The 12,879-nt window shown below is 37.8% G+C and overlaps 1 protein-coding gene across 1 annotated transcript; it reads right to left on the bottom strand.

Annotated features, from left to right (window-relative positions):
• Positions 1–4,157: 4,157 nt before the first annotated feature.
• Positions 4,158–12,253, bottom strand: acer1 (alkaline ceramidase 1). Its single transcript, XM_056377934.1, has 7 exons — positions 11,468–12,253; positions 9,989–10,101; positions 9,719–9,833; positions 8,529–8,667; positions 7,280–7,417; positions 7,053–7,190; positions 4,158–6,566 (listed from the first exon to the last, which is right to left on the bottom strand). Exons 1-7 carry the CDS (start codon positions 11,472–11,474, stop codon positions 6,389–6,391), a joined length of 828 nt encoding a protein of 275 aa, XP_056233909.1. The 5' UTR covers positions 11,475–12,253; the 3' UTR covers positions 4,158–6,388.
• Positions 12,254–12,879: the final 626 nt, after the last annotated feature.

Raw genomic sequence — 12,879 nt, 5'->3', positions numbered from 1 at the left:
CTTAGTTCTGCTTGGTGTATAGATTTCAGTCAGTCATCTGGCTTTCACCGGCTATTATTTCAACATTGCATTCTGAAAAGCAATGGTTCCCCACCAACAATTTCATATAAAAAGTATAGAAAATATTTATATAAAACTTCTCATGTGAGAATTTGCTGCTTTTCTTATTACTTATATTTTACACAAAAACATATGATCTCTCTGAATTCATTAATTCGACAGTGACAGGAGTCAGTCTGCACACACAGTACTCTTGATTACTCTAAGAACATTTTGTTGCAAATATTTCTAATGCAGGGCTGTTACTTGTACCGTGTGCTTTCAAAAGTGTTTCACTCAAGTTAATGATCTCAATACTTCCTCTACAGATGAAAAGCAAACGTCCTGAGTTTCTGTAAAATGAGTTAAAACGTCCAAAGAGCTGTTTTCCTTCTAAGCAACACATGGTTGCCTAAGAAGCTTATTCCTTTGTATCCCATGTTCATTTTTGTAACACATCAACCAAAAGATAAAAAGAGATTCAATCGGGGTTATGCATGATTAGACCATGCATTTTGTGTATCACTGCAATAAAGGATTTGTAATCTTGGCTATATCTGGATAAATGTAATATTACACCTAACTCAACAGGTAGTCCTAATGAGCTTACAGGGCCTCTGTTTCAAATGGCCCATGTGCACTGGTTCAATTTCAAATGTTTCATCTGGAAAGAAAGCAGTACATCTTCTGATTGAAGACGTCTCTTTTCTACAGACTTAGGGAGTGAGGGCCCATTGCAGTCAAGTCTCTGCTGTGCTCAGACTTTGATGTGAGATTATCGGGCCTCAACTCTGGGACAGAAGGTCACCACTCTCTCACTGGCTTGGTGCCTCCCCTTCTTCTCCTGCCGCTCAAACTGACCCAGTCTCCCTCTTAGTCAAATCTCAGTAAAAGAAGTCCCACCTGGCTGTCAGACAGGAGGGTGTCCCACTTGTATTGAGACGTCAACCTTTAAAGCCTCCTTTTCAATATGTGTGGACATACAGATATACAAAATGAAAACATGTCCCACAGGTTTGACAGACAAAACATAGTTTTATTGAAATTGAGAGCAAATGTGTAACTAACTGAGAATGTTAAGTAGATTTTAAAGTATTAATAACATTCATTTTTACATGATAACAAAACTTATGCAATATTTGTGTCCTAACTTGGACTGGAACAAGCACTTAATAAACTTTTTAGTCAAAAATACCTCTAAATAAAGAAATGGGTAACTGTAGGATAGCTGAAGTGCCATCCCAGCCTTCGTCCTCTTTTGACTGATTTTTTGGCACACAACTCATCAGTAAGGCTTAGACTTCTGTACCAATCTGGAAAGTCTTCACAACCCTCCCTCCTCTTTGAGGCCCAGTAACTTCATCATGATTTCACATAATGACATGATTTTAGCATTTTGAGGGGGTAGAAAGACTTTGAACTTCATTGGCATAAACCTTTTCTACCTTCAGGCACACCTTTTGAAAAAATTTTAACTTTATAGTGCACATTACAACTAATGATACAACTGGTGTTTATGTCAGTCCAGAGCGGGATACAGTCAAATCTCTTCTCCACTCTGCTACACACCTGTGTCTGACGTGACTCAAACATGTTTGATATTTGCAACATGTCATGAATCATGGATCTTGACCACCTAACAGATAGCTGTGAGAAACAAGGGACAGTACTTTCTTTGGCCACATGGGGAGCAGTGGGCCAGGAGGCACACGTATTTTTTTCAGTAGTGTCAGATCTTCAGTATCTGGATTTCAGGTTTCACTTGTTATCTTTTAAACATTACATTCGGAAAAGAACTGGTTCGCCTCAAACTATTTTAAATATCACCAGCCCACAGGAGGTCACTGTTGAATGTTTACATGTAGATAACACCTTGAAATTTCTTTGTCAAGGATATAAGGTTGTTGTTAAGGTAAGGTGAATGGAAGCATGCGTCTCTTTGCATATGAAATGTTGTGGCTCGGCGTGCACCTGCAGTTTAGAGACAAAAACAACGACAACACTTGCCACCTCCAACACTGTTGCTGTCCCCTTTCAAGGCAGCTTTGCGTGGAAGCTCCTTGCACACGCTGCTGTTACGACCCCCCACAAAGACTCTCTAAGAAAAGAGGTCAAACATAACCTAAGAGAGTGAAGTTGTTGCAGCAAAGAACATTCTGTTTACCACTAAATAAAAATGAAAGAAAATGACCATAATCAACATCAACAACAAAAACAGAAGGCTGATGCGCCAGCCAGAAGGAACAGAAAGAAAAAAAGAAAGGAAGGAAGCCACTCAGACCAACCCACAAAGGGTTGTAGGATCTGGTGTCTTCCCTCAAACCTTAACCAACATCAAAACTAGACCTCACACATGGGGGGAGGGGGGGGGGGTAACAACTGCAGACAGAAACAGCTGTCTTGATGGAAACACTACTAACAGTTTGTGTTTCAATAAGGAAAATAGTTGTGAGTTGCATCCCTAGAATTGAGTTATTATTAAGGCCGTCGATGAAATAACAATAACAAAGAAGGTTGTATGTTACTTATACAACTTTATATGTGTCACATTCTTATATTTACACAGAATCTGTCACTAGTTGACAGTTTTGAAGTCTTCGAGTCTTTCCATTTCATTCATCTCCAGCTGCTGCTTACAAAACCATAACAAACTAGTAAAGCAAAGTTTTAAGTATACTTGGTTAAAAGTATACTTAAAAGTGTTTTCCTCAACAATAGACAGTACGACAGCCTGCATGACCAGCGTACTCTATTGTATGGTAACAGAAGAAGGAATTAATTCTGTGTCATGTTTTATTTGATATTATCAATTTTATTTTATTATCTATTTCACAATTATTTAATATTAAATATGCCTGCTCATTAGTCTGGAGCATTGCTCACAATAGCTAAGATCTAAAGTGAAAGATATCACTGTGTGATCAGTGGAAAAATCTCTGACAATAACCACATTTATATTGTCTCACCAATCAAAGAAAAATGTGAAGTCTTTCAAAACAAGTTTGTGACAGCAACATGCATCCATTTAAGCCATAGGAAACATGGGTACATATTGACAAATGTGTTGTTATTCATAACTCCACAGGTTGTCACATTAATCTAACTCAGCCTCTGTCTCAATGTCCATTTCAAATGTTTAATCTGAGAAGAATTGAATACACCTCTTTTCAACAGAGTCAGGGCCCATTGCAGTCAAGTCTCTGCTGTGCTCAGACTTTGATGTGAGATTATCAGGCCTCAGCTGTGGGACAGAAGGTCACCACTCTCTCACTGGCTTGGTGCCTCCCCTTCTTCTCCTGCTGCTCAAACGGATCCAGTCGGGATATTTGATTGTTTATTTCCCTAGGTATGTACTGGCTGCAGATCTCTAAATGTATTGGGTATTTCAAGTTTTATTTGATGTTGTGCATCTTTTAGGAAACACAAGTGCAGGGCAGAACATGATGTGCCACTGGAAATGAGACAATATGCATCATTTTTTACCCCAAAATATTAAGCTGTTCTTAAATAAAGCTGCTAACTTATGAAAGTGTTTTTACTTACTAACTTATTATGTTGATTGTGATGATGCCAAGTGTGTGTTATTTCTACTGTAGATAAACACAAATATTCCAACTCGTAGGGATGTTGTAGTATGAGTAGTAGTAGCAGTAGCACATTTAAGAAATAAATCTGGAGATGATAAAAGTATTTAAATTAAAATGTGAAATGATTATTTACACTAACAGGATGCAGCAGCAAGTCTCTCCACAGGCAGCAGGAATCAGTAAATGAACTGCACTCATATAGTCTGATCAACCACTTTACAATGCAAGCCATATTTACCCATTCACACAGCACTTCTAGCATACACAGACACACTCTGATGGAACGGCCATCAGAGGCAATATGGCGTTTAGTATCTTGCCCAAAGACACTTATACACACGGATGGGAGGAGCCAAGGATTGAACCGCCAACCTTCTGATTGTGGCTCTACCTCCTGAGCCACAGCTGCCACAGTAGCATCCAGAGGCTAACAGGCTAACTAGCACTGAGTAGGTATTATGTTAGTATGTTGGAAGAGATAGAAATTCAAAATGAAGCCATGCGGCACAGATTTCACACACGTAGTAAAGCTTTATTATCAATGATAGTAAAACTTGTCAACGGGTCCGACTTTGTACAAAAGAATGTCAATTGTTTCCACAACGTTCATCATTTTTCCTTGATGACCAAAAATACAGTCGTATCATAAATTGCAAGGCCCAAGGGAAAAACCTGAACAAATAATTTAATTAACAATCAGCACAAAACATATTTCTCTAAATGAAAGAATAAATCTACAGCAGTGGTTCCCAACCTTTTTTACTTATGACCCCCTAAATTAGGAAATGCCTTCTTCTGACCGCTCAATACACACTATGGCCTCAGTATGGACATGACTTATCCTAAATGTCAACCTCTTAGCGGTGCTCGAGGAAAAGTTAGGGAAGTCATACCAATTTATCGTCTGGAGACAATGAATCCCTTTACAAGATGTTGTTCCAGTCCATCTAGTAGATGTGGATATACGTCACAGGATAGGTGAAAACTTGAATAAACTTACATCTCAACTGCTGGATTGCCAATTTTGGCAGACTGAGGGCGCCAGATCAAAAGTCGGTAGGATTCATCCTCTGCGCACCATGCATGCCTCAACAGAAATTCATGGCAACTTATCCAGTAGTTGATGTATTTCAGTGTGGACCACAGGTTTGGAGCATCTGACAAACTTGAGGGTTACTGACCTCCAGGTTGGGAATACCTGATGTAGACATACAGTTTTCTGTAAACATAATAACTTCAGTTTATCCAGACAGGACACTGAAAAGTTACGGATAATTGATTCTGACATTTGAAATTAGTGCCAACACATTCTGTTTTATTTGTTACCTCACTCTTAGCGTATCATCTGGCTGTCACTAATTAATATCATTATATTTTTAAAAGCACTAGTTGCTTTTGAAAGTATCATCACCCACAGGAGGTCACTGTTGAACACTGGAGTGCAGAGAAAACATGTGCATTCCTTTGTGTAATGGATCTATTGTTGTGTCTGTTGTATCCTTCCGGAAATATCACGTGAATGGAGGCACAGTGTACCTGAATATTCTCAACACATCACCAAATTACACAAAAAGGTCATTTTGGTGAGTTAGAGTCAGTCAAACAAGAATCAGATCTGCATGTGATTGTCGTGGAGCTGTCAGTCATACAAATGCACTTTAGAGTCATATTTCAGAGGTCCTGAATGAGACTATTTTTTATAGACAAAGCGACAAATAGGTGTCACTGAAATGTCCTGAGTTTAAATGAATGTCTTAATTCTAACACATTACTAGACTGACAATTATAACTTTACTCAGCTTGTATTAGATTAAAATGAGACAAAACAGTTCAGGTTACAGATCAAACTGACCCCGAGGACAGGATGTATGACTGTGAAGCCATCACATGCTGAGGTATTTTAAAACTCCATGCAAACACATTTCACTGTAGCGCCTCACTCCAAGAAACTGTTGCACAGAATGACAGTAGCTACTGTTTCTTAGCAAAAGAATAGTTTCATGAAAAGAAAGCATACAGTATGTCAATACAATCGGTTATGTGCAGAATCAAATGTGCGTATACATATCTTGAAAATAAATATCAGTAACTGATTTATATATACAAAAACACGCATGCTTAACTGTCAAAGACAAACTCTTTAAAACTGGAGGCCCATGGATATTTTATGAAACCATTCATGACTTACAAGCTCATAATGTTTGATAGTCATCGCCTTAAAACCTGTAAAACCAAACCTCATTTCACCTTCGTAGGAGTTCAAGATAAGTCAGCTCAGTCAACTGATGCCCTCAGTCTCTATCCCTCTAACTCTAGTTGGGATTTCCCCAGAAAAGTTTCTGAAAACACACATCATGGCTTGAATAGAGAGACTAAGAGCAAAGGTTTGAATTACAGGAATATCACAATATCACTGCAATAATAGTTCTGGATTTGCTACTGTGTTAGAAATATGAATCTATAGTATAAGTACCGGGCATATTAAAGTATAGATTTTAAGATTGATCTGTAAATAATAGTTTTGTATATGTGAACTTGGCTCATTCGGTACTCCATCTGTTGTGTAAATAAACCTTTTATAGGATCAGAAAACAAGCATAACTTGTATTTAGTTGTTGTTGTCAATCAGTTGGAGTGACATTAGATTCCCGTATTTTGAATTACGGTGGTGGGGCCAAGCTTTCAGATCCTAGATTGCATCTTCTACTGTCCTAATGGAGTGCACTAACAGAAATGTTCTGCCAAAGTTAAACAAGACTTTGTTAGCACCGTTTCCGTGTTTTGGTAGTACCCTTCAGGACAATGTGAGGTAATCCAACAGCCCATTTATCACATGGCCAGTACTGCAGTCCAGGCAGCGAATACGGTATCTCATAGTTGGCGTCCAGGTAAGCTATCAAAGTGCTGCCATAAGCCACCGCCATCACAATGAGAATGTGCCTGGAGGATACATAAAATGAAGATTAACATACATGAGCATGTCTCCTAATAAATATGTTTATATGTACCAATTCTTCTTGCCACATATGTTTTGTATAAAATGTAATTTGCTGAATCGATAATGTTCACAGGCGCTGGGTCTGAATCCTCTGCGTGATAAGGTTCAGGCAACAAAAGCAATTTGGTTAAAGTTATAGTGAAAGTCTGTGGTTTTGATTAAATGTTAATACAGTAAACACATCCTTTGTCATGCTTCATGTTACTGTTGACTTTTTCAACATTCAATCTAGACCACTATCTTTTCCTAAGTGTAAGTACTTAAACATAAGCAAAAAAAAAAGTTTCATCATACTTTACTTTCTGAGCTGATATTGAATTACAAGACAAATATGCTTGATAATATGTTGATAAGAAACATAATTCAGCGGGCGTAATGTTTTGCTGATGCAAAGGAAGGGAAGGGAAAAGGCCTAAGCCAGGACTCACCAGATACCGTGGAGGTAGCAGAAGTTTAGCCGCTGCCAGAAGCTGCAGCCAAAACGGTCACTAATCCAGCAGGAGATGGCGAGCACCCACAGAGCCACTGACAGCTTGGCCAGTCGCAGAGCCTTCTGGTCAGTGCAGCTGAGAAAGAGAGAACATTGATTAAGACAACAAATCAAAACTGCAACAAAAACCGATACAACTGTGGGAAAAGGCCACAGTCTTCATACCATCTCATCTCCACTGCCAGAGTGTAAAGCAGGTGGAGGCCGAAGCAGTTTAAAGCATAGGCATTAGCTGTAGGTTTGACGAACGATGACACCGAGGTGATGACAGTAACCAACAGGATGAGCCTTGAAAACGTGGACCTGTGATGGAACAGACAGAAAGAAAAAAAGAAGCAATGAGGCAAAGGTTTATGTGCATGGATGAATTATGAGACATGTAAAAGCCCCACCGCCGCTTAAAGAGGAGTGAGACACCCAGATTGAAAGAGGTACAAAATGCACCTGAACAATAGAGGCTGTTTCACACTTGTCCAAAGCATTGACATATCATCACCTTTTAAGTTATTTACGCATTGACAGTTACAGAGCAGCATTATCAATTAGCAGTCATGCTTTTGGCCACCTGAAGAATGTAAGTCCAATGTTTGCTCTTTGCTTTTGGTCTCCACCAACTCCTGAGGGAAATATCTGGCTCTTTAGATGCTTATGCTCCACTATGTTCACCAGCTAGTTGTTAAATGCATCTGTCTGTTGTTTGATTCTGAGTGTACAGTGGGATTTTAGGGCTTTTTTCTCTGAAAATAACTCTGTAAGAGGGGTGAGAGTGAACCAGAAGAGGTAAGTTGTGGCCAGACAGCTAAACAATGAGCTGAAATCTCGTTGGTCTCTTCAAGCAGAGGCTGTAGCCTACCAGAGGCCCCCTGACCTCTCAGCACCCCTGGGCCTGTGCCTGGTAGGTAATTTCAGTAATCCATTCATGATGAGGAGGACCAACACATTACCTTGAAAAACTGTAAAAATCAATGTGAGAGGTTGTTGAGTCAGGGCTGTGGGATTCTTTTCAGGTGTCATCAAAATTTCATTCATCTTTTCCCACCTTGTGGTTAAATATTTAAACAGGGTGGGTGGAGCTCCCCTCTTTTACAATAGTGACAGCCCCTATCTGTCACATTCAGGTGAAGACAGCGGCACCATATTGTGTTTTTGTGATAATGCCTCTTGTTGAGGCTGTCAGCCTGGCTCCTTAGCCAGCACAGATTAGGTTTCAGAGTGGCGTGCCTTAGAAACACTGTCATTGTTTTTTTGACTTGTCTTATTAAAGGATTATTGAGCTGTGTGTGAGTCCTTAGTAACACATGCCAATACGTATTACCATTTGCCGAATAAAGACAGAAACAAAAACCTAGGACTAACTTGTGGAAACACAAATCAGTCATCTGTTATCGGGTAGATTGTTACAAAGTTATCTTACCTGTCTTTTATGAAAGAAGGGAACAGCTTGCGGGGGAACCAGACAGCATATCCCACTGCCAGCACCCACAGGATTGACAACTCATCCAACATCTGGCCAACAAAACTAAGAGTCATGTGGAAGTATGCTGAGAAGAGCCCTGGAAGGAGAGAGAGCAATTTTTCTTTAAATGTGAAATAGTAAAATTTTTATACTGTTACAGAAACACAAACACATAAGGACTAAAGACAAATGACTAAGAGAGAAGGGGAGGCAGAATGGGAATGTTAAGTCTGAAATTGATAGAATGTTCATCAGTTTTTACATCTAGCATCTGGTTTTCAATCTGGGGGTTGGGACCCCACAGTGGGTCACAAGATAAATCTATAAAGGGTGTGATGATTAACAGGAGAGGAAAGGCTATACTATTTTTCTTGAAATCCACATAAAGCAAGGAAAATTCCTCTTTGGTGAAACTCCTGGTAAATAATTGCAACAGGTGATAAGAGGTTGCAAGAAGCTCTAGCAAATTATTTTTTATTATATTTGTCCATTAATCTACTGATAATTTTCTCAGCTAATGGCAATGGCATAGCAACTTGTGAAAATGACAGTATCAAGTCCATCAAATGTCTTGTTTTGTTCAACCAAAGCTATTTAGTTTACAATCACAGAATTGTAAGAAAACAACCAAAAACAAAATCACATCTAAGAAGCTAGTAGCTGTAAATTTCTTTGATGATCAAAACAGTAATTGATTGAGAAACTAATTCCCAAGAAGTTGGGAACCACTGTTGTAAACCATAAAATAATTAATTCAGTTTGTTTCATGACCCATTTTCATGGCTGAGGCTCTATTTAAAAAAAAAAAAAAAATCCACCTAAGGCCTATGATTGGTCTTCTTCACTATACCATAATGCTGGTGTGCCCCAGGGATCCATTTTGGGACCACTTACCTTGGCTACTTGGCAGGTAGTGCATGTAACAGTATTTCATCTGTGTGTGCAGAATAGAGTTTGAAATGGGTGTACACTGACAAAAACTGATTCATGCACATGTCAACTCATAATTGAACGAACAACTCATGAAGGCAATGATTCATGTCTCTAACAGGTTTGGTGACTCCTGTTGACCTACTAATGTAAAGAAATCAGACGTATCTTGTGATACAGACCAACATGAAATATGCAATGAAAGAAAGAAAACTGACCTACAAAAATCATCATGATCCAAACTATGTGGATTGCCAGGCTCCTCTCTTTGGCATAAGGGTGCAAAAGGTAGAGCATGACGGGCGATATAATGAAGAAGGAAAAGCTGCTCATCTGCAGGAGAAACATCATTCAATCAACCAAAAAGGAAAAATATGTGTATGACTAGCAGTTATGGGGCAGATGTTGTGTGAATATGTGATTTTACATATGAATCTCGAAACTTGAATGTTTGTATTGACATGAATGTTGCAGTATACAGAACTTACAGTGTTGAAGTACTCCACCACATGTTCAGAGTGTTTGTAGTTGTCTTCACACCAGTCGACTTCTGAACTCTCGTAGGAGAAAAATCCTGCCATCTTTTCACCAGAGTAGACGCCTGTCAGATAGAGAGAAGGGAAGCAATAACCACTGCCTTCTAATTGGTCAATAACACCTGGTGCACCTATGAGAGACCTGAGGTGTAGGTGTATTTGGTTTATGAAAATCAGTTTCCACTCGCCCTTGAGCTGGATTTTCTACTTTTATTCAAATGTGGCTTTCCACCTTCTCACAGAACCTTGTAATATTCATGTAATAACAAAAGAATTGTGACAAAGTAAATTAACAAGTGACAAACTGAGCCGTGATACTAGTCCAATTTCCTCTGTTTTATACTTCTAATCCACCACAATTCATTGGCAAATATTTTACTTTTTTTCTCCACTTATTAGATTATATAAATTATCATGTAGGATAAGACAATAAGACTGTATTGATAAGAGAATTTAATATGTTCCAGCAGTAAGTACTTTTATTTAGTTTCACCTTTATAATCCAAAAATAAAATATACAACAATCCGTCAATTAAAGTTAGTCATTCTGCATAACAAGTGATTTTACTTTGGGTACTAAGGATATTTTGCACTTGAACTTTGAATGCAGAACTTTAACTTATAACTGATTATTTGTATTGTGGCATTGCTACTTTTACTACTTTTATAAGTTTGCAAAGAGCTCAACAGCAAATCAAACTATGCTTACATTAAGAAATGGTGACACCACAATAAGTGTGTGGTTGTAAACATCAAGAAGCAGTTTATAAATGGGCTTGGGTCAAGGTGTGTTGTAACACACTTCAATGGTCAAACAGTGCATTGGAGAAATCTTCCTAATAAATTAAAGAGTTAACTTGCAACAAGAAAAGAATCATACTGGAGGAGGATCTTTCGTAACCTGGCAACCCGAATGTGGTTCTTATAAATGACTTATAACTGATGTATGAAGCTTAAAAGATATATTAACCATTAATAAAGCCATTAATTACAACTTTTAAACTTTTTTTTTCCCAGAAAGTGGTACCAAACTTCATAACCATAGATGTTATGACAGGGATGTTGTATTGAATTACAATAGAAAGTACAGATTGTAAGCTACATAATAATGTGAATACACATCAGATAATGAGTAATGAGTATAAGAAGGAGGTATGACTTGACTGAATAGTTTGTGCCATAGTAAATCAAAGAGCTGTTATTATAAGAAACGTGAAACATCACAAAGACACTGTAAACTCAGTACTGATCACCACATATCCACTCTCAGTCCTACAGGAATAATAATAGGAATATTCCAGTGATTTCCTTAGAGGTTTGACAGTTTCACGCCTTTAAGAATCGAAGAAAAACCATAAAAGTCTATTGAACTCTTAATAAAAAAAAAAGGCGTCAATTTATGATCCAAGTATCAGAATGAATGGATCTTACCTCCCATGTTGTTGCTGCTGTCACAGCCTCTAGCCCGTCAGTGTTCATCTGCTCCAGGTGGTGCAGCAGGTGCATTTACCGGGGCGGAGCATCGAAACTTTCCTGATCCTGTTGCACGAGCCTGTGACTGTGTCATCGAGGGAGAATGTCTAGAATAGACGGACTCGTTTTTTTCTCCATTGAATGTTTAGCCTGTTGTTTTGACTTCAGGGGAAAACACACCTGTCCTGTAACCCTGTGACAAATGAAAACACTTTATTGTGAGGTAAAACGTACTTTAAAATGCGATAAAGGCACTATAAAGTAAATATAAGTGAGTGCCACAGACAGTCGATTGAGTGTTATTACATCTGACATATCGTAAAAAGACACATGTTCTTTGTACAGACTAATAAGTGTTAAAAGTGGCTGCTGTACTGTGTAATCTCAGGTTGTCTTTAGAAAGGAGGCTCAACCGGTCCATCTGCCCCAGCTAAGCCAGGCCAATACCAGCGATGCAAATTTCAAAATAAAAGCAGAAACGCTGTGTGTGTGTGTGTGTGTGTAATGAAAACTGGCACTGTTCAATGTCATATTAGACATATATTGCACAGTGATGGAAGAAGTACTCAGATATTTTACTCAAGTAAAAGTACTACAGACACAGGCTAGGAATACTGTAAGTATTGCAACAAATTGTAATTTAAGTATAAAAGTCACTGTCAGAAAGACTGTAAATTATTATATATTACACCATTGGAAAACTGCTACTGATGCATTAACATGTAAACATTTTATTATAGGTGCCCGAGATTCAGATTATTCTGGCAATTGTATGTTTCCTTTTCTGGTTAAATTCATTGTATAACAACACATCATATTTTAAATACTCATTATAGGTTGTTTAATATCGTTACCTGTAAAGTAACTGGTAACAGAGCTGTCAAACCAATGTGGTGGTATAAAGTAGAACAAAATGGAAAAAATCCAGTTAACTACCTTAAAACTGTATTTAAGTACAGTACTTGAGTTAGTGACAGCTTATTGAGATTTAAATTAATATTAATATTTTATTTTAATTTGACTGAAGTATTTACACTTTTGGAAGAAATATCTTTATTCACAATCATTAATCAAAATTGTCTCTACAGCATACACAATCTATTATTACTTGTGACCATGTCAGTGTTTCTGAAATGCTTCATTGAAGAACAGAAAAAAACATTTCCTCTCCCTTTTTAAATTTTTTTATTTATTTAACTTTTTATATCTATTTATTTTTTTCGTGTTTTAATTAAATAATAATAATAAATAATTCAGCTAAAAATAATTTTTGCCATATCCCTCTTTCCCCTATTAAAATCAAGAGTACAATTTTCTGATAATGATGATATTTTTATTCATATACAAAAAACAGATATTGTCTGTGAGTG

The sequence above is a fragment of the Seriola aureovittata genome, chromosome 6 (assembly GCF_021018895.1).
Source record: "Seriola aureovittata isolate HTS-2021-v1 ecotype China chromosome 6, ASM2101889v1, whole genome shotgun sequence".
Lineage (NCBI taxonomy): Eukaryota > Metazoa > Chordata > Actinopteri > Carangiformes > Carangidae > Seriola > Seriola aureovittata.
This window is presented reverse-complemented; position numbering and strand designations above follow the sequence as displayed.

Bases quoted from the DNA above. Each gene is read 5' to 3' on its own strand.
- acer1 (XM_056377934.1), bottom strand. The intron at 8,668-9,718 runs GTCAGTTTTCTT...CTCTCCTTCCAG, and splicing joins GATCATGATGATTTTTGTAG to GGCTCTTCTCAGCATACTTC. The intron at 6,567-7,052 runs GTGAGTCCTGGC...TGTATCCTCCAG, and splicing joins TGCTACCTCCACGGTATCTG to GCACATTCTCATTGTGATGG.